The 27,457-nt window shown below is 45.6% G+C and overlaps 1 protein-coding gene across 6 annotated transcripts in view; it reads right to left on the bottom strand.

The window, feature by feature from the left end:
• Positions 1 to 27,457, bottom strand: part of ADGRB1 (adhesion G protein-coupled receptor B1) — a 758,475-nt gene that overhangs the window by 348,828 nt on the left and 382,190 nt on the right. For all 6 annotated transcript variants that reach the window (XM_073555047.1, XM_073555046.1, XM_073555048.1 and 3 more), the window contains exon 3: positions 18,812 to 18,970. In XM_073555047.1, coding sequence (XP_073411148.1) covers positions 18,812 to 18,970 — 159 coding nt within the window. The remainder of the gene's footprint in view (positions 1 to 18,811; positions 18,971 to 27,457) is intronic.

Raw genomic sequence — 27,457 nt, 5'->3', positions numbered from 1 at the left:
AGTGGGGGTCTGACACCCAAACCTTCCACCAATCAGTGATCTGCAGATCCCATGGTGGCTGGAAATGAACAGTGTACAGAGTCAGGACAGCTCCATACAACGCCTAGTGGCCGATCTTGGGTACTGCAGCTCGGATCTTATTCACTTCCATGGGTGCTGAGCTGCAGTACCCAAGATTATCATACTGTGGCGCCATACACTTCTCGCCGCTGTGGGACCTGACAACAGCTCAATGGTTGGACATTGGGTCTGTGAGTGATAAAATAACTGGTTAACAATATCGTAGTCACGGACAAACCCTGTAAAAAAGAGACCAGACAGTGAACATTGTCCTGAGAAATAATCCTAGGGTTACAGGGCTCCAACTTACAAATGTCTCCGGACTTCCGTTTCCATGAATTGTGGAATCACCGAGCCAATACATCATTCCAAGAAGCCATAACGTCTCCTCTCATCATGGCAGGCCGCACATCTGCTGTCTTCCATTTTGTCTCCTGACCAGTCCCTCTCTTGGCTCCTATCTTCCTTCTTTTCGTCTCCACGCTCCCCTGCATCTTCCTCCCTCGTCCCCGGGTCCATGTGCCCATATATTGTGATGGGCGACCTCGGACGTCCGCAGGGTTCTGCCCCATTGTGTTCCTGATCCTCTCTGCTCTTGGTCCCGCTGGGTTTCTTATCTGACCCTGTGCAATTGTCGGCCGCCTATCCTGACCTCTGCGGTCTCTTCCATCTGTCCTCTGCCGGCCCTGACCGCAGCCTCCATGGGCACAATATAAGGTCACCATGACTAACAGCCGTCACTCTGGGGTTCACAACCTTGGAATATCCACTACCTGCCGGGGTTAAAGTGAAGCGATCATCAAAAAATAACCCACAGCTTACATCAGGTCTTTGTGCTGCACAAATTATTAGACAAAAATGTTGGCGATGTTTTTTTTGTATTTCTATCAAGATCATTACTAAAAAACAATAACACAGGATCCACCATACACAATAGGTGATGTCACAGCTCACCTCCTCCTGTACAATGACTGATAACACCTCTATATACAGTAGATAACACAGGATCCACCATTCCCAATAGGTGATGTCACAGCTCACCTCCTCCTCCTCCTGTACAATGACTGATAACACCTCTATATACAGTAGATAACACAGGATCCACCATTCACAATAGGTGATGTCACAGCTCTCCTCCTCCTGTACAATGACTGATAACACCACTATATACAGTAGATAACAGGATTCACCTTCCACAATAGGTGATGTCACCGCTCACCTCCTCCTCCTTCTGTACAATGACTGATAACACCTCTATATACAGTAGATAACACAGGATCCACCATTCCCAATAGGTGATGTCACAGCTCACTTCCTCCTCCTCCTGTACAATGACTGATAACACCTCTATATACAGTAGATAACACAGGATCCACCATTCCCAATAGGTGATGTCACAGCTCACCTCCTCCTCCTCCTGTACAATGACTGATAACACCTCTATATACAGTAGATAACACAGGATCCACCATTCACAATAGGTGATGTCACAGCTCTCCTCCTCCTGTACAATGACTGATAACACCACTATATACAGTAGATAACAGGATTCACCTTCCACAATAGGTGATGTCACCGCTCACCTCCTCCTCCTTCTGTACAATGACTGATAACACCTCTATATACAGTAGATAACACAGGATCCACCATTCCCAATAGGTGATGTCACAGCTCACCTCCTCCTCCTCCTGTACAATGACTGATAACACCTCTGTATACAGTAGATAACACAGGATCCACCATTCCCAATAGGTGATGTCACAGCTCACCTCCTCCTCCTCCTGTACAATGACTGATAACACCTCTATATACAGTAGATAACACAGGATCCACCATTCACAATAGGTGATGTCACAGCTCACCTCCTCCACCTCCTGTACAATGACTGGTAACACCTCTGTATACAGTAGATAACACAGGATCCACCATTCACAATAGGTGATGTCACAGCTCACCTCCTCCTTCTGTACAATGACTGATAACACCACTATATACAGTAGATAACAGGATCCACCTTCCACAATAGGTGATGTCACCGCTCACCTCCTCCCCCCTCCTGTACAATGACTGGTAACACCTCTGTATGCAGTAGATAACACGGGATCCACCATTCACAATAGGTGATATCACCGCTCACCTCCTCCTCCTCCTGTACAATGACTGATAACACCTCTATATACAGTAGATAACACGGGATCCACCATTCCCAATAGGTGATGTCACAGCTCACCTCCTCCCCCTCCTGTACAATGACTGGTAACACCTCTGTATACAGTAGATAACACAGGATCCACCATTCACAATAGGTGATATCACAGCTCACCTCCTCCCCCTCCTGTACAATGACTGATAAGTCCTCTATATACAGTAGATAACACGGGATCCACCATTCCCAATAGGTGATATCACAGCTCACCTCCACCTGTACAATGACTGATAACACCTCTATATACAGTAGATCACACAGGATCCACCATTCACAATAGGTGATGTCACAGCTCACCTCCTCTGCCTGTACAATGACTGATAACACCTCTATATACAGTAGATAACACGGGATCCACCATTCCCAATAGGTGATGTCACAGCTCACCTCCTCCCCCTCCTGTACAATGACTGATAACACCTCTATATACAGTAGATAACACGGGATCCACCATTCCCAATAGGTGATGTCACAGCTCACCTCCTCCCCCCCTGTACAATGACTGGTAACACCTCTATATAAAGTAGATAACACGGGATCCACCATTCCCAATAGGTGATGTCACAGCTCACCTCCTCCTCCTCCTCTACAATGACTGGTAACACCTCTATATACAGTAGATAACACAGGATCCACCATTCACAATAGGTGATGTCACAGCTCACCTCCTCCCCCTCCTGTAAGATGACTGATAACACCTCTATATACAGTAGATAACACAGGATCCACCATTCTCAATAGGTGATGTCACAGCTCACCTCCTCTCCCTCCTGTACAATGACTGGTAACATCTCTGTATACAGTAGATAACACAGGATCCACCATTCACAATAGGTGATGTCACAGCTCACCTCCTCCCCCTCCTGTAAGAAGTCTGATAACACCTCTATATACAGTAGATCACACAGGATCCACCATTCTCAATAGGTGATGTCACCGCTCACCTCCTCCTCCTGTACAATGACTGATAACACCTCTATATACATTAGATCACACAGGATCCACCATTCTCAATAGGTGATGTCACCGCTCACCTCCTCCTCCTGTACAATGACTGATAACACCTCTATATACATTAGATCACACAGGATCCACCATTTACAATAGGTGATGTCACCGCTAACCTCCTCCTCCTGTACAATGACTGATAACACCTCTATATACAGTAGATTACACAGGATCCACCACTCACAATAGGTGATGTCACACCTCACCTCCTCCTCCTGTACAATGACTGATAACATCTCTATATATAATAGATAACACAGGATCCACCACTCACAATAGGTGATGTCACAGCTCACATCCTCCTCCTGTACAATGACTGATAACACCTCTATATACAGTAGATAACACAGGATCCACCATTCCCAATAGGTGATGTCACAGCTCACCTCCTCCTCCTCCTGTACAATGACTGATAACACCTCTATATACAGTAGATAACACAGGATCTACCATTCCCAATAGGTGATGCCACCGCTAACCTCCTCCTCCTGTACAATGACTGATAACACCTCTGTATACAGTTGATAACACAGGATCCACCATTCACAATAGGTGATGTCACAGCTCACCTCCTCCACCTCCTGTACAATGACTGGTAACACCTCTGTATACAGTAGATAACACAGGATCCACCATTCACAATAGGTGATGTCACAGCTCACCTCCTCCCCCTCCTGTACAATGACTGATAACACCACTATATACAGTAGATAACAGGATCCACCTTCCACAATAGGTGATGTCACCGCTCACCTCCTCCTCCTCCTGTACAATAACTGATAACACCTCTATATACAGTAGATAACACAGGATCCACCATTCCCAATAGGTGATGTCACAGCTCACCTCCTCCTGTACAATGACTGATAACACCTCTATATACAGTAGATAACACGGGATCCACCATTCCCAATAGGTGATGTCACAGCTCACCTCCTCCCCCTCCTGTACAATGACTGGTAACACCTCTGTATACAGTAGATAACACAGGATCCACCATTCACAATAGGTGATGTCACCGCTCACCTCCTCCTCCTCCTGTACAATGACTGATAACACCTCTATATACAGTAGATAACACAGGAACCACCATTCCCAATAGGTGATGTCACAGCTCACCTCCTCCCCCTCCTGTACAATGACTGATAACACCTCTATATACAGTAGATAACACGGGATCCACCATTCCCAATAGGTGATATCACAGCTCACCTCCACCTGTACAATGACTGATAACACCTCTATATACAGTAGATCACACAGGATCCACCATTCACAATAGGTGATGTCACAGCTCACCTCCTCTGCCTGTACAATGACTGATAACACCTCTATATACAGTAGATAACACGGGATCCACCATTCCCAATAGGTGATGTCACAGCTCACCTCCTCCCCCTCCTGTACAATGACTGATAACACCTCTATATACAGTAGATAACACGGGATCCACCATTCCCAATAGGTGATGTCACAGCTCACCTCCTCCTCTACAATGACTGGTAACACCTCTATATACAGTAGATAACACAGGATCCACCATTCATAATAGGTGATGTCACAGCTCACCTCCTCCCCCTCCTGTAAGATGACTGATAACACCTCTATATACAGTAGATAACACAGGATCCACCATTCTAAATAGGTGATGTCACAGCTCACCTCCTCTCCCTCTTGCACAATGACTGGTAACATCTCTGTATACAGTAGATAACACAGGATCCACCATTCACAATAGGTGATGTCACAGCTCACCTCCTCCCCCTCCTGTAAGATGACTGATAACACCTCTATATACAGTAGATCACACAGGATCCACCATTCACAATAGGTGATGTCACCGCTAACCTCCTCCTCCTGTACAATGACTGATAACACCTCTATATACAGTAGATTACACAGGATCCACCACTCACAATAGGTGATGTCACAGCTCACCTCCTCCCCCCCTGTACAATGACTGATAACATCTCTATATATAGTAGATAACACAGGATCCACCACTCACAATAGGTGATGTCACAGCTCACCTCCTCCTCCTGTACAATGACTGATAACACCTCTATATACAGTATATAACAGGATCCACCATCCACAATAGGTGATTTCACAGCTCACCTCCTCCTCCTCCTGTACAATGACTGATAGCTCCTCTATATACAGTAGATAACACAGGATCCACTCACTCTGACATGCCAGGCTTGGCTAACCACTCTCCACAAGGAGAAACATTCCCCATTAGACCTCAGTCCAGAGTCTCTCACCCAGCATCTGCTGCTGGCACAGAGCTGCTTCTCAATGGGCACAGTGTATACTGCCTGCAGAGGATGGGAGGCGCCTCGTTACCCCGTAATAAGAGTCTCTAGCCTCGGAAGTGGATGACAAACCCGGACAAACACCTGGAGCACTAACCTGTAGTAATGGTCATCAAAGAAATGAAACAGAGGTCTTCAAGACCGAGGATGGGGCGAAGACCACCATTTGGTTCTTTTTGAATGTTATGGAAAAATCTGACCCCAATGGTTGAGGGTGATGTACAAATTCAATCAGGGGGCTACATACAACCCTAAAAAATGCCTATGCAGCCCCTTAACTGAGCAACCCTACTCTACAATTTGGGATCAATCACAAGAAATTAAAATATATTTGGGGGTTATTTTTTTATAAGTCACTTACCAGACCAAAAATAGACAGTTTTGTTCTCACTTTGTTACTTCCCTGAGTAATTCACTATATTGTCCCAGAGATGTGGACCTTTTTATTTAGTGCTAACAGGTGGTGTAGCTCACAGGGTAATAATCCAGAGCGAGATAAAGACACACCCCACAGGAGCCTGTGAGCCATGCCCCAGAGGAGCCTGTGAGCCAAGCCTCAGAGAACCCTGTGAGCCAAGCCCCAGAGGGGCCTGTGAGCCATGCCCCAGAGGAGCTAGTGAGCCAAGCACCAGAGGAGCCTGTGATGCACGCCCCAGAAGAGCTTGTGAGCCAAGCCCCAGAGGAGCCTGTGATCCACGCCCCAGGAGTCTGTGAGCCATGCCCCAGAGGAGCCAGTGAGCCACGCCCCAGAGGAGCTAGTGAGTCAATCCCCAGAGGAGCCTGTGAGCCACGCCCCAGAGGAGCCTGTGAGCCACGCCCCAGAGGAGCCTGTGAGCCACGCCCCAGAGGAGCCTGTGAGCCACGCCCCAGAGGAGCCTGTGAGCCACGCCCCAGAGGAGCCTGTGAGCCACACACCCTCAGTAAATAGCATAAAAACTAGCACTAAATAAAAAGAACCCATATCTCCAGAATCATATGGCGTATTTTTTTTTTTTTTTTAAGAAAGAAAAAGCAATAGAGGGAGTAAATAAAGCGGAAAATCTGGTCGCTTCTGACTTGGTGACGGGATCTTTTTAATCCTAAACTATTGCAGAAAAACTAATAATAGAAAATCTATTTCTAACACAGAAGCTGAGGAGACAAACAACCAAAAATAAAGCAAAACAGAAAAGTATCTTGTGTAATATAGAAAATATATTGTCCGATCGATTGTATTCTAAAATGTAACGACTGTTGTCTGAGAAAGCAGAACAACGATTCACCAGAGCGCTCCGGGTTATAGACTACATATATAATATGGGGTATCATGAGAGGCTGGGCGCACAAAATGCAAGAAGAGATGAAGACTGATGCTTCAGAAGCTTCCGAGCTCTCCATGGTGCTGAAATGGCTTAAAGGGGTCTTCTCACATTGTCTCACAACTCTGCAGTCTCCTTAAGGTCTCCTCACTTTCTGCTTTCTGGCAGGGCAGGAACTCCTCCCTGAGTGACAGATCTGATGAGCAGCTGCGCTGTAGTACTAAAGCTCAGCACAACTTGTGCTGTAATACACTCAGATATCGGTGACTTGTCCTGGAGAGAACACTCGTCATCACTGTATTTACATAAGGAGATAACAGGGCATTTGTACAAGCGCACAGCTGGGGACAGTGAGAGCCATGATATAAGATTCTGATGATTGTGATTATACAGGATTGATAACAGCAGATCATCAGGAGCTGAGATAGAAGAGGAAAGAGAGCAGATAACAGATGCATCAAAATCAAGGGGCTGATGGAGGGGTGGCTGGGAAATTAAAAGTTAACCGCTCTCCTGGAATGGAACTACTACACACTCTCGGATCAGGGTTTGGTGGCCGAGCTCCATGAAAACGAGCTGTACTCTATGTAAGATCAAAGCTCTCATTGCAAAAGAATGAAAGCAGACAGAAAAGACAAGTCAGTTACAAACTTGCTTAATTTCATGCGGTCTAATCAAATAAAACAATTTAATAACTTGAGAAGCTAATATATAAAGCTCAAGTGTGTGTATGTATGTATGTATGTCCGGGATTGGCATCCGCACCGTCGCAGCTACAGCCACAAAATTTGGCACAGTCACATGTCTGGACCCCGAGAGTGTCCTAGGCTATGTTGTGAGGCGAAATTTTAACCCCGCGCGTTCCAATTCACCAAACAATTTTGCCCCTATCTACATAATGGGGAAAAAGTGTGTGTGCATCAAGCCCCGCCCCTCATTATGATGTCACAATTGTTATCATGGCGACGCTGGTTCATCATAGGTTGCAATTGTGACGGTTATGTCATAACAGTTGCCATGGTGATGATGATGTCATAATGGGTATATGGGCACGGGACTATGGGATGGAGGATGTGTGATGGGTATATGGGCACGGGACTATGGGATGGAGGATATGTATGATGGGTATATGGGCATGAGACTATGGGATGGCGAATATGTATGATGGGTATATGGGCACGGGACTATGGGATGGAGGATGTATGATGGGTATATGGGCACGGGACTATGGGATGGAGGATGTGTGATGGGTATATGGGCACAGGACTATGGGATGGAGGATGTGTGATGGGTATATGGGCACGGGACTATGGGATGGAGGATGTGTGATGGGTATATGGGCACGAGACTATGGGATGGAGGATGTGTGATGGGTATATGGGCACGGGACTATGGGATGGAGAATATGTATGATGGGTATATGGGCACGGGACTATGGGATGGAGGATGTGTGATGGGTATATGGGCACGGGACTATGGGATGGAGGATGTGTGATGGGTATATGGGCACAGGACTATGGGATGGAGGATGTGTGATGGGTATATGGGCACGGGACTATGGGATGGAGGATGTGTGATGGGTATATGGGCACAGGACTATGGGATGGAGGATGTGTGATGGGTATATGGGCACGGGACTATGGGATGGAGGATGTGTGATGGGTATATGGGCACGAGACTATGGGATGGAGGATGTGTGATGGGTATATGGGCACGGGACTATGGGATGGAGGATATGTATGATGGGTATATGGGCACAGGACTATGGGATGGAGGATATGTATGAGGTGTATATGGGCACGGGACTATGGGATGGAGGATGTGTAATGGGTATATGGGCACGGGACTATGGGATGGAGGATGTGTGATGGGTATATGGGCACGAGACTATGGGATGGAGGATGTGTGATGGGTATATGGGCACGAGACTATGGGATGGAGGATGTGTGATGGGTATATGGGCACGAGACTATGGGATGGAGGATATGTATGATGGGTATATGGGCACAGGACTATGGGATGGAGGATATGTATGAGGTGTATATGGGCACAGGACTATGGGATGGAGGATATGTATGAGGTGTATATGGGCACGGGACTATGGGATGGAGGATGTGTAATGGGTATATGGGCACGGGACTATGGGATGGAGGATGTGTATGATGGGTATATGGGCACGGGACTATGGGATGCGGATATGTATGATGTGTATATGGGCACGGGACTATGGGATGGAGGATGTGTATGATGGGTATATGGGCATGGGACTATGGGATGGAGGATATGTATGATGTGTATATGGGCACGGGACTATGGGATGGAGGATGTGTGATGGGTATATGGGCACGGGACTATGGGATGGAGGATATGTATGATGGGTATATGGGCATGGGACTATGGGATGGAGGATGTGTAATGGGTATATGGGCACGGGACTATGGGATGGAGGATGTGTAATGGGTATATGGGCACGGGACTATGGGATGGAGGATGTGTATGATGGGTATATGGGCACGGGACTATGGGATGCGGATATGTATGATGTGTATATGGGCACGGGACTATGGGATGGCGGATGTGTATGATGGGTATATGGGCACGGGACTATGGGATGGAGGATATGTATGATGTGTATATGGGCACGGGACTATGGGATGGAGGATGTGTGATGGGTATATGGGCACGGGACTATGGGATGGAGGATATGTATGATGGGTATATGGGCATGGGACTATGGGATGGAGGATATGTATGATGGGTATATGGGCACGGGACTATGGGATGGAGGATGTGTATGATGGGTATATGGGCATGGGACTATGGGATGGAGGATGTGTGATGGGTATATGGGCACAGGACTATGGGATGGAGGATATGTATGATGGGTATATGGGCATGGGACTATGGGATGGAGGATATGTATGATGGGTATATGGGCACAGGACTATGGGATGGAGGATGTGTATGATGGGTATATGGGCACAGGACTATGGGATGGAGGATATGTATGATGTGTATATGGGCAGGGGACTATGGGATGGAGGATATGTATGATGTGTATATGGGCAGGGGACTATGGGATGGAGGATATGTGATGGGTATATGGGCACGGGACTATGGGATGGAGGATGTGTATGATGGGTATATGGGCATGGGACTATGGGATGGAGGATGTGTGATGGGTATATGGGCACGGGACTATGGGATGGAGGATGTGTATGATGGGTATATGGGCATGGGACTATGGGATGGCGGATATGTATGATGTGTATATGGGCACGGGACTATGGGATGGAGGATGTGTGATGGGTATATGGGCATGGGACTATGGGATGGCGGATATGTATGATGGGTATATGGGCATGGGACTATGGGATGGCGGATATGTATGATGTGTATATGGGCACTGGACTATGGGATGGAGGATATGTATGATGTGTATATGGGCACGGGACTATGGGATGGAGGATGTGTGATGGGTATATGGGCACGGGACTATGGGATGGCGGATATGTATGATGTGTATATGGGCACGGGACTATGGGATGGAGGATGTGTGATGGGTATATGGGCATGGGACTATGGGATGGCGGATATGTATGATGTGTATATGGGCACGGGACTATGGGATGGAGGATGTGTATGATGGGTATATGGGCACGGGACTATGGGATGGAGGATATGTATGATGGGTATATGGGCACAGGACTATGGGATGGAGGATATGTATGATGGGTATATGGGCACGGGACTATGGGATGGAGGATGTGTGATGGGTATATGGGCACGGGACTATGGGATGGAGGATGTGTAATGGGTATATGGGCACGGGACTATGGGATGGAGGATGTGTATGATGGGTATATGGGCACGGGACTATGGGATGCGGATATGTATGATGTGTATATGGGCACGGGACTATGGGATGGAGGATGTGTATGATGGGTATATGGGCATGGGACTATGGGATGGCGGATGTGTATGATGGGTATATGGGCACGGGACTATGGGATGGAGGATGTGTATGATGGGTATATGGGCACGGGACTATGGGATGGAGGATATGTATGATGTGTATATGGGCACGGGACTATGGGATGGAGGATGTGTGATGGGTATATGGGCACGGGACTATGGGATGGAGGATATGTATGATGGGTATATGGGCATGGGACTATGGGATGGAGGATATGTATGATGGGTATATGGGCACGGGACTATGGGATGGAGGATGTGTATGATGGGTATATGGGCATGGGACTATGGGATGGAGGATGTGTGATGGGTATATGGGCACAGGACTATGGGATGGAGGATATGTATGATGGGTATATGGGCATGGGACTATGGGATGGAGGATGTGCATGATGGGTATATGGGCACGGGACTATGGGATGGAGGATATGTATGATGGGTATATGGGCACGGGACTATGGGATGGAGGATGTGTGATGGGTATATGGGCACGGGACTATGGGAAGGAGGATGTGTGATGGGTATATGGGCACGGGACTATGGGATGGAGGATATGTATGACGGGTATATGGGCACGGGACTATGGGAAGGAGGATGTGTGATGGGTATATGGGCACAGGACTATGGGATGGAGGATATGTATGATGGGTATATGGGCATGGGACTATGGGATGGAGGATGTGTATGATGGGTATATGGGCATGGGACTATGGGATGGCGGATGTGTATGATGGGTATATGGGCACGGGACTATGGGATGGAGGATGTGTATGATGGGTATATGGGCACGGGACTATGGGATGGAGGATATGTATGATGTGTATATGGGCACGGGACTATGGGATGGAGGATGTGTGATGGGTATATGGGCACGGGACTATGGGATGGAGGATATGTATGATGGGTATATGGGCATGGGACTATGGGATGGAGGATATGTATGATGGGTATATGGGCACGGGACTATGGGATGGAGGATGTGTATGATGGGTATATGGGCATGGGACTATGGGATGGAGGATGTGTGATGGGTATATGGGCACAGGACTATGGGATGGAGGATATGTATGATGGGTATATGGGCATGGGACTATGGGATGGAGGATGTGCATGATGGGTATATGGGCACGGGACTATGGGATGGAGGATATGTATGATGGGTATATGGGCACGGGACTATGGGATGGAGGATGTGTGATGGGTATATGGGCACGGGACTATGGGAAGGAGGATGTGTGATGGGTATATGGGCACGGGACTATGGGATGGAGGATATGTATGACGGGTATATGGGCATGGGACGGAGGATGTGTATGATGGGTATATGGGCATGGGACTATGGGATGGAGGATATGTATGATGGGTATATGGGCACGGGACTATGGGATGGAGGATGTGTATGACGGGTATATGGGCATGGGACTATGGGATGGAGGATGTGTATGATGGGTATATGGGCACGGGACTATGGGATGGAGGATATGTATGACGGGTATATGGGCATGGGACTATGGGATGGAGGATGTGTATGATGGGTATATGGGCATGGGACTATGGGATGGAGGATGTGTATGATGGGTATATGGGCATGGGACTATGAGATGGAGGATGTGTGATGGGTATATGGGCACTGGACTATGGGATGGAGGATAATTATAATTTGCTATGACTAACCACAGTTAGTTACTATGCCCGGGCAGCGCCGGGCTCTTCAGCTAGTACTTTTATAAATGATTACGGATGTTATTCTCAAAGAGTTTGCACATCACTAACATAAAAGAGTACATAAATCACAATTATTATAGAACTGCTGAGTGAGCCAGTAGTGAAAGTATCCTGGTGATGGTGTAGGGTCGGTGGACCGGGCTGGGGGGGTGGTCCCTCTGTATACCGCACAGTGACGTACAGACATAAGATGGAGGCAAGTTTCGGGTGCAACAGGTCCAAGTTTATTCTCTCGCCGGCCCTACGACGGCCTCACAGCACACCACAATTCTCTTCAAGGCTCTCCGGTTACAGAACACATCGTCGTATCGTAGTTTTCACCTGGGACGTATATGTACGCACCGTCTCTTCGCACTTAGTGACGCTCTGACAGCTCCGTCACTGTGGCTGCCTTAGGCCTGAACACCAACAGTAATTTTACTGGTCAAACGTCGTTCCCTATACAATATCCTTCGCCCGCAGCCTCGTCTATACTGCGGTACTTTATGTCAGGACCACCCCCTGACTTCCTTTCTCCTCAGTCCCCTGGTTAGGTTCTCCTCACAGTGCACCAACTGTCACAGTCTCCTCGTCACTTGAGCTCCCCCAGGGGACTGGAACTTTCTGGAATCCTCCTGTCAAATTTATAGCTTTCCCGCTTCCCTGTGATTCCGCCCCCCATAACCAACGGTTTCTAAAGCCCTAAGCTGCTGTCAAGTCCTGAACTTACACTCCTCCCTGCCATCTAGTGGTCAACCCAAGGTACTGCACGTCACCTACACTTTCCTAGCAGTTTTCCTTTCTGAAATATGACCAGTCAGTCCGTCCGTCAGGTCACCTTCCCTACACTGGCTCCATGGTTGACTACTATACACGTTCTAGAAGAGTAGAACAATGGTGTCTACTGGAGTCATCATATAATTGAAAGACAGAATCTCTCCATCATTTCTTCGACTATTTTGGTAGCCATTAGGTTTTGGGCAAAACACCAGTGATTGTCTTACCGCTGTCTCTAACATCATGTCCTCACTATATCTGAAACTGAACTTGTGAAAAACTGAACTCCTTGTGTTTCCTCCCGCTACTAATGCACCTATACCCGACATTGCCATTTCTGTGTGTGGTTCCACTATTACTCCCCAGCAACATGCCCGCTGTCTTGGGGTCATACTTGATTCCGAGCTTTCCTTTGCCCCCCACATTCGATCACTGGCTCGCTCTTGTCATCTGCACCTCAAAAACATTTCTAGAATTCGACCCTTTCTTACTTTCGACTCTGCAAAAACTCTTACTGTTTCTCTTATTCATTCTCGTCTCGACTATTGTAACTCTCTTCTAATCGGTCTCCCTCTTACCAAACTCTCCCCCCTCCAATCTGTCCTGAATGCTGCAGCCAGGATCATATTCCTCACCAATCGTTACACCGATGCCTCTACCTTGTGCCAGTCATTACACTGGCTACCCATCCACTCCAGAATTCAGTATAAACTTATTACCCTCACCCACAAAGCTCTTCATGGCTCAGCACCACCCTACATCTCCTCCCTCGTCTCTGACTAACACCCTACCCGCGCCCTCCGTTCTGCTGATGACCTGAGGTTAGCATCCTCAATAATCAGAACCTCCCACTCCCTTCTCCGAGACTTTTCGCGTGCTGCGCCAATTCTTTGGAATGCACAATCCCCAATCCCCACAGTTTTAAGTGAGCCCTAAAAGCATATTGTTCAGACTGGCCTACCGCCTCAACACATTAAAGGGAATCTGTCATCCCTTTTTTGAGATATCATATAATGATATCATTCAATTGTGTGTCACATAAGGATTCTCTTAGTATTTTTGCTTCCCTCTGACTCCGCACCTTTCATGCACAAATACCTTTTTTATATCGGTTCAGATGTATGTAAACTGCCACTGTCCGGTCCGCTGGGTGGGGCTTATTCACCTGCTCCCCCCCTCCCTGTCTCGCTCTACACAAGAAGAAATGCGTAGAGGAAGACAGGGGGGGAGGGAGCAGTTGAATAAGCCCCGCCCAGCGGACCAGACTGCGGCAGTTTACATACATCTGAACCGATATAAAAAAGGTATTTGTGCATGAAAGGTGCGGAGTCAGAGGGAAGCAAAAATACTAAGAGAATCCTTATGTGACACACAATAGAATGATATCATTATATGATATCTCAGAAAAGGGGTGATAGATTCCCTTTAAATTAAATATCCCTGTGTGGCTCATTCAAAATCACTTACCATAACCAGGTTCCTCGCATCATGTTCTCACATGATTTTTGCATTTAATAGCCCTCTGTGTCTGTACTGTTACATACTTAGACTGTTAACTGGTTCATGCAGCAACAGGAACACCAGATTCTTACACTAGGGATGGTCCAAACAATGAGAGCAACTGTTCCCATCCACCTTCCGTGTCTACCTCTTTCCTCATAGACTGTAAGCTTGCGAGCAGGGCCCTCATTCCTCTTGGTATTTGTTATGATCTATGTGATTATTGTTATGCTGTAATGTCTATTGTCTGAACAAATCCCCTCTGAAATGCAAAGTGCTGCGGAATATGTCAGCGCTATAGAAATAAAATTATTATTATTATCATTAACCTAACCCAAAAGCCCAATGAGAAGACGTTTGCACTTTTCTTGGCTTTATATCAACCAAATGTTTTAGGATTTACAGATTCATCCTCTAACAGGCCTCGAAGTGCCTACTGAAGTCAGTCCATGACCTAATCATTTTAACAGGACACTGTGCACTTTTTTTCTTCACGCCTCAGAACAAGCATCTTATCTCCAGAAGACCTGAGAAAGGTGGACAACCCCTATAAGATGCAGTCACCAGAATATCATTTCTAACAGAGTTCTACATGATCTAAACTTCATTTCCCGTCAGTTAGATTAGACCTCGCAGGTCTGGAGGCATTCGAGAACCTGGCGCTAATTGCAAAATAATTTCTAATGATGGAAGAGGTAAAAAATACATGAAGTAATTTCATCTAATTTCGCCCTAATCACTTTCCACATGAACGCCCGGCTTTCAATTTTGGCCATTCATTAATCCGCCGTATTACGTACTCTGCACCCTCAAGACTCTGGGCTGTGGAATCCGGAGCCTAGACTGACAATCTAATCAAAAATATATCACTGCGCCATTCAAAAATGGAGATAATTATTATGAGAACCAGTCTTGCATTAGCTAAAATGGGTTTTCCTTATAAAACATAAAGTGTTTTTAAATTAAAGAATGAGGCAAGTCGGAGTCACATCTGCCCAAGGAAATCAGGTTTAATCATCGCTCTTCTCTAAAAAATTGAGCTTCCGAACATTGGCTGCGAGACACGACGCTGACATAATGTTCGGAAACTTCCTTTCTCAACAATGAAAGTAAAGGGAATTTTCTCAACTTCTTTTCTTTATATAAAACCTAGTTGATACATTCTAGAACTCTCGTAGAAACTATTGGAGAGAGCCGTGCATCAGTGACCACCTCTCTAAGAACGTTGGCACCACCGGACTCGATGACATATATCCAGCGATTACCATAAAAGCTTCAGATGGGAATAATCATTCAAAGGATAAGTGGCGGTCTAATCAATGGAAATTCTTTAAAGTGTCATTCGGATCAGTGATTAAAGGTACACAGATCATAAATGCCCTGGTGCCAGTGGAAACCCAAAGGCTTCTCAACCACATGAGAAGTCACCTGTTAAAAAGGAAGTTGCGGAAGCCCATTACGCATTTCGCTTCTGGGTCCCTGGAGCTTAAAGTTCCATTCCTGGTCAACCCCAATCAAATAATAAATCCTAAAAAGACTCTAATAAATTGGATAAAGAAACTAGACTTTAGTCAGTAGAGTCACCAACAGTCTATTGGGTCTTCGAAGTGTTCCTCCAACATCTACCATTCAGAAAAAAAAACTCAAGTGGCATTACACCGGTCAACCAAATGAGGTCTACCGGGGCTTCCGGACTTCCATAATAGCAAATATTGGGGGAATAAGTACGGGACATGGTGAATTTTAACATACTAGATCATTTAGTACTGATCTGAGATAAGCCTTCAACAGAGGTGTCCGGCACTGGCTTACTCCACTCTTCTCACTGAGAATGAATGCATGACTTTGGGAAAGTCTGGAGGAGCAGTTGCCTGTCGATGTCGTGTGGCCATATGACAATCATGAACAGAAGTGATCATGGCTTCAAGAGTAGGCTTGGACTAGATTATGGCCTACAGATTAATATTTTGGTGTAACAGATGAGTTGGAGTGAACTATGACTTTACATTCGGTGGCCCTTGGGTCAATATTGCTACACAAAAATATCACAAGCATAAAAGCTTTTGGTGGCCCCTCTAGTCAATGGTGTTGCACAATAGTTGTGGTTAACCAGAATATTTGGCAACCACTTGGTCAATAAAGTATTTATAAAAATGACAAAGTGATAAAAGAGGTAGCCACTGGGACAATAGTGCCAGTGTTAGAGATGAGCGGATCAGGAAAAATTCGAACTCACCTGTTTGTACATTTTTTCTTAAAAAAATCAATTCATGGAGAATTTGTACTCTTTGAATATACCGTAATAATATAAAATATTGTAGTTCCTAATAAAAATAATATGTAAAAAAATAAAACCTAAAATTCACCTTACCACTCATCTCTGCGGTCCCTCTGCTCCTCACAGTCACCTGTCCAGTCCTTGCTGCATCTTCTGATCCACCCACCATTGGTGGCATCTGCTGTGAGCTTCGGCACACATGTGAAGAACCCTGCCAGGCCCCATTAAAATTGGAAGTCCCGGTTCAGATTGAGAGGAGCGGAGATTCCAGGGGTAGTAGTGAGAGACCAGAAGATGCAGTGAGGAACGGACAGGTGGTGGTAAGTAATGGAGTGGCCGGAAAGCTGAGTATAAGGATTTTGACGGGCCTTTATGGTCCAAAAGAATGTCAGCCCACAGATGCTATTTCGTTGGCTCACCAGAGAAATTAATTACAAAAAAAAATCCATTTGGGTGAATGAGAATTTTTGCAAAATTTAAGTAGAATATAATTCTTCTCAAATGTATTCGCTCTTCTCTAGTCAGTATCAAAGTCCGTCTTATGACGATCACCAGGTCGGTTGGGTTCTCTTGTCAGATTACTCACTCATCAACTTCTGTCAAATGTCACTGGCTTGCTACAGCTGAGTGTAACGTAGACCAGAAAAACAAAACAATCATCATAATAATGGCAACTTTTCAAGTCAACCTCAGCTTTCAAAGTCAGGAAGTCCTTGAAGGTAAAAGATGACAACTCCTCCGATCAGACCCATTCTGGGGTCATACAGGGCCAGTCACGATGTCACCATTACAGAAGATACATTGTAATAAAATGTTACGAGCGAATGAATACATCTAGGACACAAAATGATTGTACATGTAGGACACAGTCAACTCCTCTCCGTAGCCGACGGTGTAGGACAATGTCAATTCCTCTCTGTAGATGACGGTGTTGGACACAGTCAACTCTTCTCCATAGGCGACCATGTAAGACACAATCAACTCCTCTTCATAGACGACAGTGTAGGACACGGTCAACTCCTCTCCATAGATGACAGTGTAGGACACAATCAACTTCACTCCGTAGAAAACAGTGTAGGACACGGTCAACTCCTAACCATAGATGACAGTGTAGGACACAATCAACTACTCTCCGTAGACAACAGTGTAGGACACGGTCAACTCCTCTCCATAGATGACAGTGTAGGACACAATCAACTACTCTCCGTAGAAAACAGTGTAGGACACAGTCAACTCCTCTCCATAGATGACAGTGTAGGACACAGTCATCTCCTATCCATAGACGAAGGAGTAGGACACGGTCAACTCCTCTCCATAGATGACAGTGTAGGACACGGTCAACTGCCATCCATAGATGAAGAAGTAGGACACGGTCAACTCCTCTCCGTAGACAACAATGTAGGACACAATCAACTACTCTCCATAGATGACAGTGTAGGACACAGTCAACTCCTCTCCATAGATGACAGTGTAAGACAAAATCAACTACTCTCCGTAGACAACAGTGCAAGACACGGTCAACTCCTCTCCATAGATGACAGTGTAGGACACAGTCATCTCCTATCCATAGACGAAGGAGTAGGACATGGTCAAGTCCTCTCCATAGATGACGGTGAAGGACACGGTCAACTCCTATCCATAGACGATGGGAAGTTGTCCTTGGCCCCCACATTATACAGTACACACTTACCACTACACGCCTTTCTGTTGCAGAGTCGTCCTTCTTCCAGAACACCTTCACAAATGTGACTTTCATTGGGGGGAGACTGACACGTCCTAGTTCTGGTTTGCAGCCCACCTCCACAGTCTCTGTTACAATCCCCCCATATTGTCCATGCCGTCCATCCACCTGGTGACAAAGCACAACAAAAATTTCATTAGTTTTAGTCCAAAGTCACCAAAAAAAAAATAACATAGGCTCTGTTTCTTTGTACTTTTAAGGATTCATTTATCTAGAATTGTTCCAAAAGAGCGCATGGACATTTTTTGGTAAAAAATTCAGGAAACTAAAAACAAACTGAAAGGATAAAATGATATTTTTGGACTTCTAATCTTAAAAGTCATCAGATCATTACAACAGTAGGTGACGACAGCAACAGATTCCATTTAGGTTCCATTAGATTTCCAGAGCTGCATTTATAATTCTGCTGGATTTCTTTATGGATACAGCATCTGTACAAATTATGGTCTTCTGATGAGCTTTTAGAGCTGGATTACTTATACAAGGAACTGTAAAGATGCATAAATAGTAAAGAACCAACAAAAAAGTTCAAATTTCAGGTTCTGAAATAATGTACGGATTCCTGTTTTTCCACCGTAATAAACACTTCCACGGTTGATAAAAAATATAAATTATTTTTCTGGCCTCATTCTGCAGCTTTTCTCACTTTCTACAGGTTTTTCAGAATTACAATTGGAATTAAGTGATAATGAAATCCAATAACGAGCAGAAGACTCTGTGCAAGTCGGTGGGCAGAGCAGATGGCGGGTCATGGAGTCAATCCATATTATTGACCATTAAGAGTTAATTAATACTGCTCGATGGATCCAGCAGTCGCTCATGGAGCCGTCATCAGTCATGTGATAGAAAAGTAACAGAATGAGGAACCGGATGACTCAAAATAACAAAAGAGAAGGAATCACAGGTATCGAGCAGAGATCCAGATAATCAATGACTAGGGAGGAAAGGTGCGAAGCAGGAAAACGGGCGATTCCCCCACTGTCCTGATAAGGAGTAACATCAACAAATCGCTGCATTATAGGAGGAAGCAATGTGAGACTTTTATTGGATGCAATTCAAGAGATGTAGAAAATGGCTCCAAGAAGCGATGTTACAGAACACTGATAAAACGAAGAAGCGAAGCCTGTATTATACTCCAGAGCTGCACTCACTATTCTGCTGGTGCAGTCACCTTGTACATACATTACATTACTGATCCTGAGTTACATCCTGTATTATACTGCAGAGCTGCACTCACTATTCTGCTGGTGCAGTCACTGTGTACATACATTACATTACTGATCCTGAGTTACCTCCTGTATTATACTCCAGAGCTGCACTCACTATTCTGCTGGTGCAGTCACTGTGTACATATATTACACTACTGATCCTGAGTTACCTCCTGTATTATACCCCAGAGCTGCACTCACTATTCTGCTGGTGCAGTCACTGTGTACATATATTACACTACTGATCCTGAGTTACATCCTGTATTATACCCCAGAGCTGCACTCACTATTCTGCTGGTGCAGTCACTGTGTACATACATTACATTACTGATCCTGAGTTACCTCCTGTATTATACTCCAGAGCTGCACTCACTATTCTGCTGGTGCAGTCACTGTGTACATATATTACACTACTGATCCGGAGTTACCTCCTGTATTATACCCCAGAGCTGCACTCACTATTCTGCTGGTGCAGTCACTGTGTACATACATTACACTACTGATCCTGAGTTACATCCTGTATTATACCCCAGAGCTGCACTCACTATTCTGCTGGTGCAGTCACTGTGTACATACATTACATTACTGATCCTGAGTTACATCCTGTATTATACCCCAGAGCTGCACTCACTATTCTGCTGGTGCAGTCACTGTATACATACATTACATTACTGATCCTGAGTTACCTCCTGTATTATACTCCAGAGCTGCACTCACTATTCTGCTGGTGCAGTCACTGTGTACATACATTACATTACTGATCCTGAGTTACATCCTGTATTATACCCCAGAGCTGCACTCACTATTCTGCTGGTGCAGTCACTGTGTACATACATTACATTACTGATCCTGAGTTACCTCCTGTATTATACTCCAGAGCTGCACTCACTATTCTGTAGGCTTTAGAGCTGAAACATCCCAGTAGTGAGTGCATATTTCTTTGGTTATTTCTGCTCTGTGCAGTCATCTTCTCAGCTGAGCTATTATTTGTGTACATAGAATGTTACTGACTTTTTCCAATGACATCAAACAGAATTGAAGCTGCACGAAGCTCTGGACGCCGGATGCACAGAAGTCACATAATTCTCTCTCCTACACAACCAGTGACTTATTGGGCCATCATTCAAAAGAGAAGAGTCATGTTACCTCCCCCTGGATGCGCCCAGTCATGGCCCATCCTCCTGGACCCCCCCCCCCAGTCATGGCTCTCCCCCAGTCATGGCCCTCCCCCTGGACTCCCCCAGTCATGGCCCTCCCCCTGGACTCCCCCAGTCATGGCCCATCCCACTGGACCCCCTCAGTCATGGCCCTCCCCCTGGACTCCATCAGTCATGGCCCTCCCCCTGGACTCCCTCAGTCATGGTCCCTCCTCCTGGACTCCCTCAGTCATGGTCCCTCCTCCTGGACTCCCTCAGTCATGGTCCCTCCTCCTGGACTCCCTCAGTCATGGTCCCTCCTCCTGGACTCCCTCAGTCATGGTCCCTCCTCCTGGACTCCCTCAGTCATGGTCCCTCCTCCTTCACTCCCTCAGTCATGGTCCCTCCTCCTGGACTCCCTCAGTCATGGTCCCTCCTCCTGGACTCCCTCAGTCATGGTCCCTCCTCCTGGACTCCCTCAGTCATGGTCCCTCCTCCTGGACTCCCTCAGTCATGGTCCCTCCTCCTGGACTCCCTCAGTCATGGTCCCTCCTCCTGGACTCTTCCCAGCTGGTCTCCAGTGGGCAACAATGTAACAGATTTCCCAGCAGCAGAGAATGTTCCTGACTGATAACCCTCTAGGTGAGATTGTTAGCACAGTATCGAATACGCGAGTCGTTACATCATCTATTCTCGGCGTGATAAGCACCGACATCTGCAATCCTTCTCGCAGACCCCACAACTTCTCATAAAATACTGAGAATTTACTCCGTCGCGGGACGGTGGAATTTACAGGCGCAGTAAATCTGACCCGGAATCCGGCTCTCCACCGCTGATTTTATTTCACCCACCAATAATAAATATGCAACTCCATGGAATTAAGAGATGCAATAAATCTCCTGGTGGCAGAACCTGCGCTTCCGTTATTGAGGCCGCAGGATTAGACACCGGCTTCACCCAAACTGGACACGTCAATGTGTCCGGTCCAGATCATTAGCGACTGAAAAAACTTCATCAAAAAGATCATTTTACGGAAAAAAAAAAATCAATGTTTCCGGAGCCGATCCCCCGATCAGCGCCGTCATCAGGACACAGGGCCATTTACTTCTCAGCACTGTCGTGGCCATCGGGGGCTTTACTGCCCCTGGGCGGAATGATGACGGTCCATTTGTAGTGGGCACGCACTCAGTCGGGGGTCCGATGTGGCAGGGAACTGAGCGCATCAGGTTTCATTACAAATATTGGGGAAACATGTTTTGTTTTTTTTTTTTACTTTCTGCAAATGTCGTTTTCTCCTGAATCTGGCGACATTTTTCAGCTCTTGTCCGTTCTCAAGATATGGCACCTTTTCCCCGTGCAGAAATCTAATATTTTTAGCCAAGTGGGCGTGGTTTACAACAGTTTTTTTTATGGTCTGTAATTATATATCTGAGCATTCTTTCTACTGCAAGGCCACCAGAGAGAACTGAGCATGCCAATGTTCAATGAAGTGGTCCACAATATAAAGAGATGAAATGTGACAGCATCATCCAGAAGCCTCGCTCTCCATCCTGCCGAGACCACCGAACTCACAAGGGATACCCGCCAACAACACGCTCACAAGTTTCCCTTACAGGACACCCAGACAGTCGGCTTACAATTGTTTTTTTTTTTATCAATGACTCTAACAAGAATAAATGACTTAACAATACATGAAAGGTCCATCAAAAATGCAACACGGCAGCTTCTACCCGACCTTGTGTTTCGCCTGTTGGCTTCTTCCCGGGACAAGCTTGCGTTCTACTCTAAAGATCACTGATGCGGTAAAGCTCCATTTTATCGGTCTTCTCTTTGGACATCTTTTTCACGATCACACTCAGTTAGCTAAAACATCTATATTCACAGAAGTGGAGGCCGCATCTCAGGGGAAGGATGGAAAGAAAAACTACGACAGATTCAGGAGGACAACGGCATTTCAAATATATCAGTTTGAGCAAGTAGCAGGTCTTCTTTAAAGAGGAAATCCCATATAGAAAGAACATCAGAAAACGCACCCCAATTACTATTAAAATCCATGAACTGCATTCACGTAGCAATTTTGGGAGAAAAACTGACGACTGATTTTGACTGACTTTTCCCAGACTAATTACCATGTAAGTTTCGTAGCTCTGACCCTATTACCTCCAAGTCTGCTACCTCTGGCCGGCCAGGGCAGAGGACAAATAATCCCAAAATTCCATTAGAATTCTCACAACACATAAAAAGTATTTCAAACATGCGACACAGCAGTTTCTACCAGATCATAGGTTTCGCCCGTTGGCTTCTTCCTGGGACTAGCTTAGATCTGGATTGTAGATGTGGTAAAGTTGGATTTTATCTCCTAGCCCGTTGCCAAATACTCCCAAAATGTCATTAGCATTCTGCTGCACCCTCCGATCACTGCTACACACAATAAAAATATCAAGGGCCACCCATGGGAAAGTCCCAAAGGCTAAATCTCCATGAGTTTCGCCGTTCCACAGGCGGCTTCATCAGGGATGATAATGTTGCTCAGGCTCCTATTTATATCACATCTCTATTGATGACAATATTTTCATATTTAAAAAAAATAAAGACACCAGTCCGCTATTTTTTCATCACTTGTATGACTGCAGCACATTTTCTCAAGGGATATGGCCTCATAATCAGAACTGCTAAAAAAATGTAATCTAAAAACCGCAGCAAATGATGTAAAACAAACAGACCAACGAAAAAGCAAAACTCACTAATTACCATTTCTATCCATTGCTGATCCTGTATGGACTCTCGGGCTGACAGGCTACAATGAACACGTGTTAGTAAACCAAGTCCACCGGAGCGTTTGCACTTCATTGACAGCGGAGTGAAGAGCACAATTTTTCCTTTTTAACATTTGCTGCTTTTTTGTATTAATTTATTTTTACATCGGATTCTCGCTGTCATGGAAGCGGCTCCAGAGCGGAACTCAAGGCTATGGGCTGATCGGTGGTCATGAGAGAAGGGAGAGAACATCCTCAAGTCAACGGGCTCTAATTCTAATTCTTAACATCAACTGAACTAAGTGATTGAAATAGGATTCACGGAAAATTTGTCTTTTGCGCCAATAGATGGATATGGTCATGGCCACCACATAGGTTCCCCAGACCCCTAGTAGTATCTCCATCGCTATCTATATATTAGTCCTTTTGGTGTATGCATGGTGACTAATCTAAAGGCAAATTTATTCAGGATTTAGGTCGAGCTCGACCACTGGGTTTATCGGTAACAAAATGGGTAAATTTGTGCAAAATTATCGTTTGCTTCTTGCCCATTTTGTCACCAAAAATGGTAAAAGTACACTTCTCAGACTGCACATTGCTCATGCCATATGTGTTCTATAGCCCTGACCCCATTACCTCCTACCTCTGTTCAGCCAGCGCCGCAACTTAAAGCCCTAGATATCCATGTTAGAATAGTATAATAAGTGATGAAAAAATATGGCGCTAACATGCATAGGCTACAAAAGCATCTCAGCTATTATGTAGATTCCTGCAGACCCTTTATCAATATATATGTAGGTAGCAAAATAAGTTACGGTTGGTGATTATCACTAAGACCTCATGTAAGAAGTCTTGAGGGAGGATACATTTGAGATTTTTCAACCTGAATTCCATCAAGACCATCGACATTACCAGCAGTTTCGATCTATTCTTCATCACAGCTGATGCCTCATGCTGCATTTAATCATGGCTACTCCTCCCCCGTCCTTCTTGTCTATTATGATGTTTTCAGTTTCTCTCACTGAATGTGCACAAGAACCAAGGAAAGAGACGGCAATTTAATGGTTTCGCGATCCCGGGAACTACGTGTGACCTTTTAGGCAGTGTCAAAATTTGAGTGCAATAACATACAGGTTTTATCGATCCTGGAATCAACCTTTCCCCTGACAGCGCGGAGTTATAAAGCCGAGCGTTTCTCCTATGTCCTTTATGAATGAAATGTAAAGAGATTTCAGAACTGTTCATCGATCCGAGCTGCTGAATCAAAATGCCACAATTTCCAGGTTTTATTATCTCGACCCCGGCCTCTTCCAAATGAGCGAATCAAGGTCGTTTGTTTCCCAACCTCGTAAACAGACGCACTCCTCGCTTATGGATTGATCACGGGCGTCTTCATAGTTTACTTGACTTGTTGGAGTTCTAAACATGGAAAGATCACAACGACTTACAGAACACACTCGTGTATGGGAAAAACATGGAACGCTATCATTTACCGCGGGCAGGAAGAGAAGACGACGTACGAGGTCATTCTGCACCCATTATAGAGCCATAACGGTATCACCATGGACAGGTGAAGAGATTACACTGATAATGGCATCTGTAGAGGAGGGGGGTATGTAAGAGAGCAAGTGATAGTCAGTAATGAGGCTGATGGGTGGGAACCAGGAACACGGAGAAGCAAAGGGATCCGAGCCAAACTGTGATGATTAGAAGACAGGTGAAAGTACTGCCAAAATGTCAGGTCTTGTGGGTGGTACCAATTATATGTTAGGACTTATGGGATGTTTTCTGTATACAGAAGGTCTTGTAGGGTGCTCCCAGTATATGGCAGGCCCCGTGGTGTGCTACCAGTATATGACAGGTCTTGTGGGGTATTCCCAGTATATGGCAGGCCCTATGGGGTTTTCCCAGTATATGGCAGGCCCCGTGGTGTGCTACCAGTATATGACTGGTCTTGAGGGGTTCTCCCAGTATACGGTAGGTTTTGTGGGGTGCTACTGACATATGGTGGGTGTTGTGAGGTGTTCTCATTATATGGTAGGTTTTATGAGGTGTTATTGACAAATGGTGGGTGTTGTGGGGAGTTTCCAGTATATGGCAGATTTTGCTGGGCGTTTCCAGTAGACTACAATTCTTGTGGGGTGTTCCTTATGTTGGGCACACAGAGCATCGCGGCTATAATTGAAAAGTGTCAGGAGATACAGAGCACCACTGGTATGATAGAAAGTGTCAGGACACACAGAACATCACAGCTATGATAGAAAGTATCAGGACACAGAGCATCACAGCTATGATAGAAAGGTGTCAGAACACGCAGAGCATCACAGCTATGATAGAAATGAGTCAAGACACACAGAGCATCACAGGACTGACAGAAAGGTGTCAGGACACACAGAGCAATTGCAGCTATGATATAAAGGTATCAGGGCACGCAGAGCATCACAGCTATGATAGAAAGGTATCAGGACACACAGAGCATTACTGCTATGATAAAAAGTGTCAGGACACAGTGCATCACAGCTATGATAGAAAGGTCTCAGGACCCACAGCATCGCAGCTATGATAGAAAGGTGTCAGGGATACCCAGAACATCACAACTATGCTAGAAAGGTGTCAGGACACACAGAGCATTACAGCTACGATAGAAAGGTGTCAGTACTTGCAGAGCATCACAGCTATGATAGAAATGAGTCAAGACACACAGAGCATCACAGCTATGACAGAAAGGTGTCAGGACACACAGAGCATTGCAGCTATGATAGAAAGCAAACAGGACCCATAGCATCGCAGCAATGATATAAAGGTATCAGTACACGCAGAGCATCACAGCTATGATAGAAAGGTGTCAGGACACACAGAGCATTACTGCTATGATAAAAAGTGTCAGGACACAGTGCATCGCAGCTATGATAGAAAGGTCTCAGGACCCACAGCATCGCAGCTATGATAGTAAGGACTCAGGACCCACAGCATCACAGCTATGATAGAAAGGTGTCAGGGATACACAGAGCATCACAGCTATGATAGAAAGGTGTCAGGACACACAGAGCATTGCAGCTATGATCGAAAGGTGTCAGTACTTGCAGAGCATCACAGCTATGATAGAAAAGTATCAGGACACACAGAGCATCACAGCTATGATCGAAAGGTGTTAGTACTTGCAGAGCATCACAGCTATGATAGAAAAGTATCAGGACACACAGAGCATCACAGCTATAATAGAAAAGTATCAGGACACACAGAGCATCACAGCTATGATCGAAACAGTAACCCTGTGTAATGCTATATGTGCCTCCTGCCTCTCATCAAAAAAACTTTCTCCTTGTCTACAGGTGCAGCTTAATCAAATAATTACATTTCTTCTTTCCTTCTACTTTTGTGACAACCACAATAGGCCCCTCATTGCTTTCATAGGTTCTCAGTTTGCTATCCCAGACAAAACATCAACCCAAGTTATATAGCTAGAGAATACAGGAAATGCTTTAAAAATCCTGA

Source organism: Dendrobates tinctorius, unplaced genomic scaffold (genome assembly GCF_039654945.1).
Source record: "Dendrobates tinctorius isolate UK_male_01 unplaced genomic scaffold, ASM3965494v1 ptg000215l, whole genome shotgun sequence".
NCBI lineage: Eukaryota > Metazoa > Chordata > Amphibia > Anura > Dendrobatidae > Dendrobates > Dendrobates tinctorius.
Note: the sequence above shows the minus strand (reverse complement) of the source record. Positions and strands in the feature narration are given on the sequence as shown.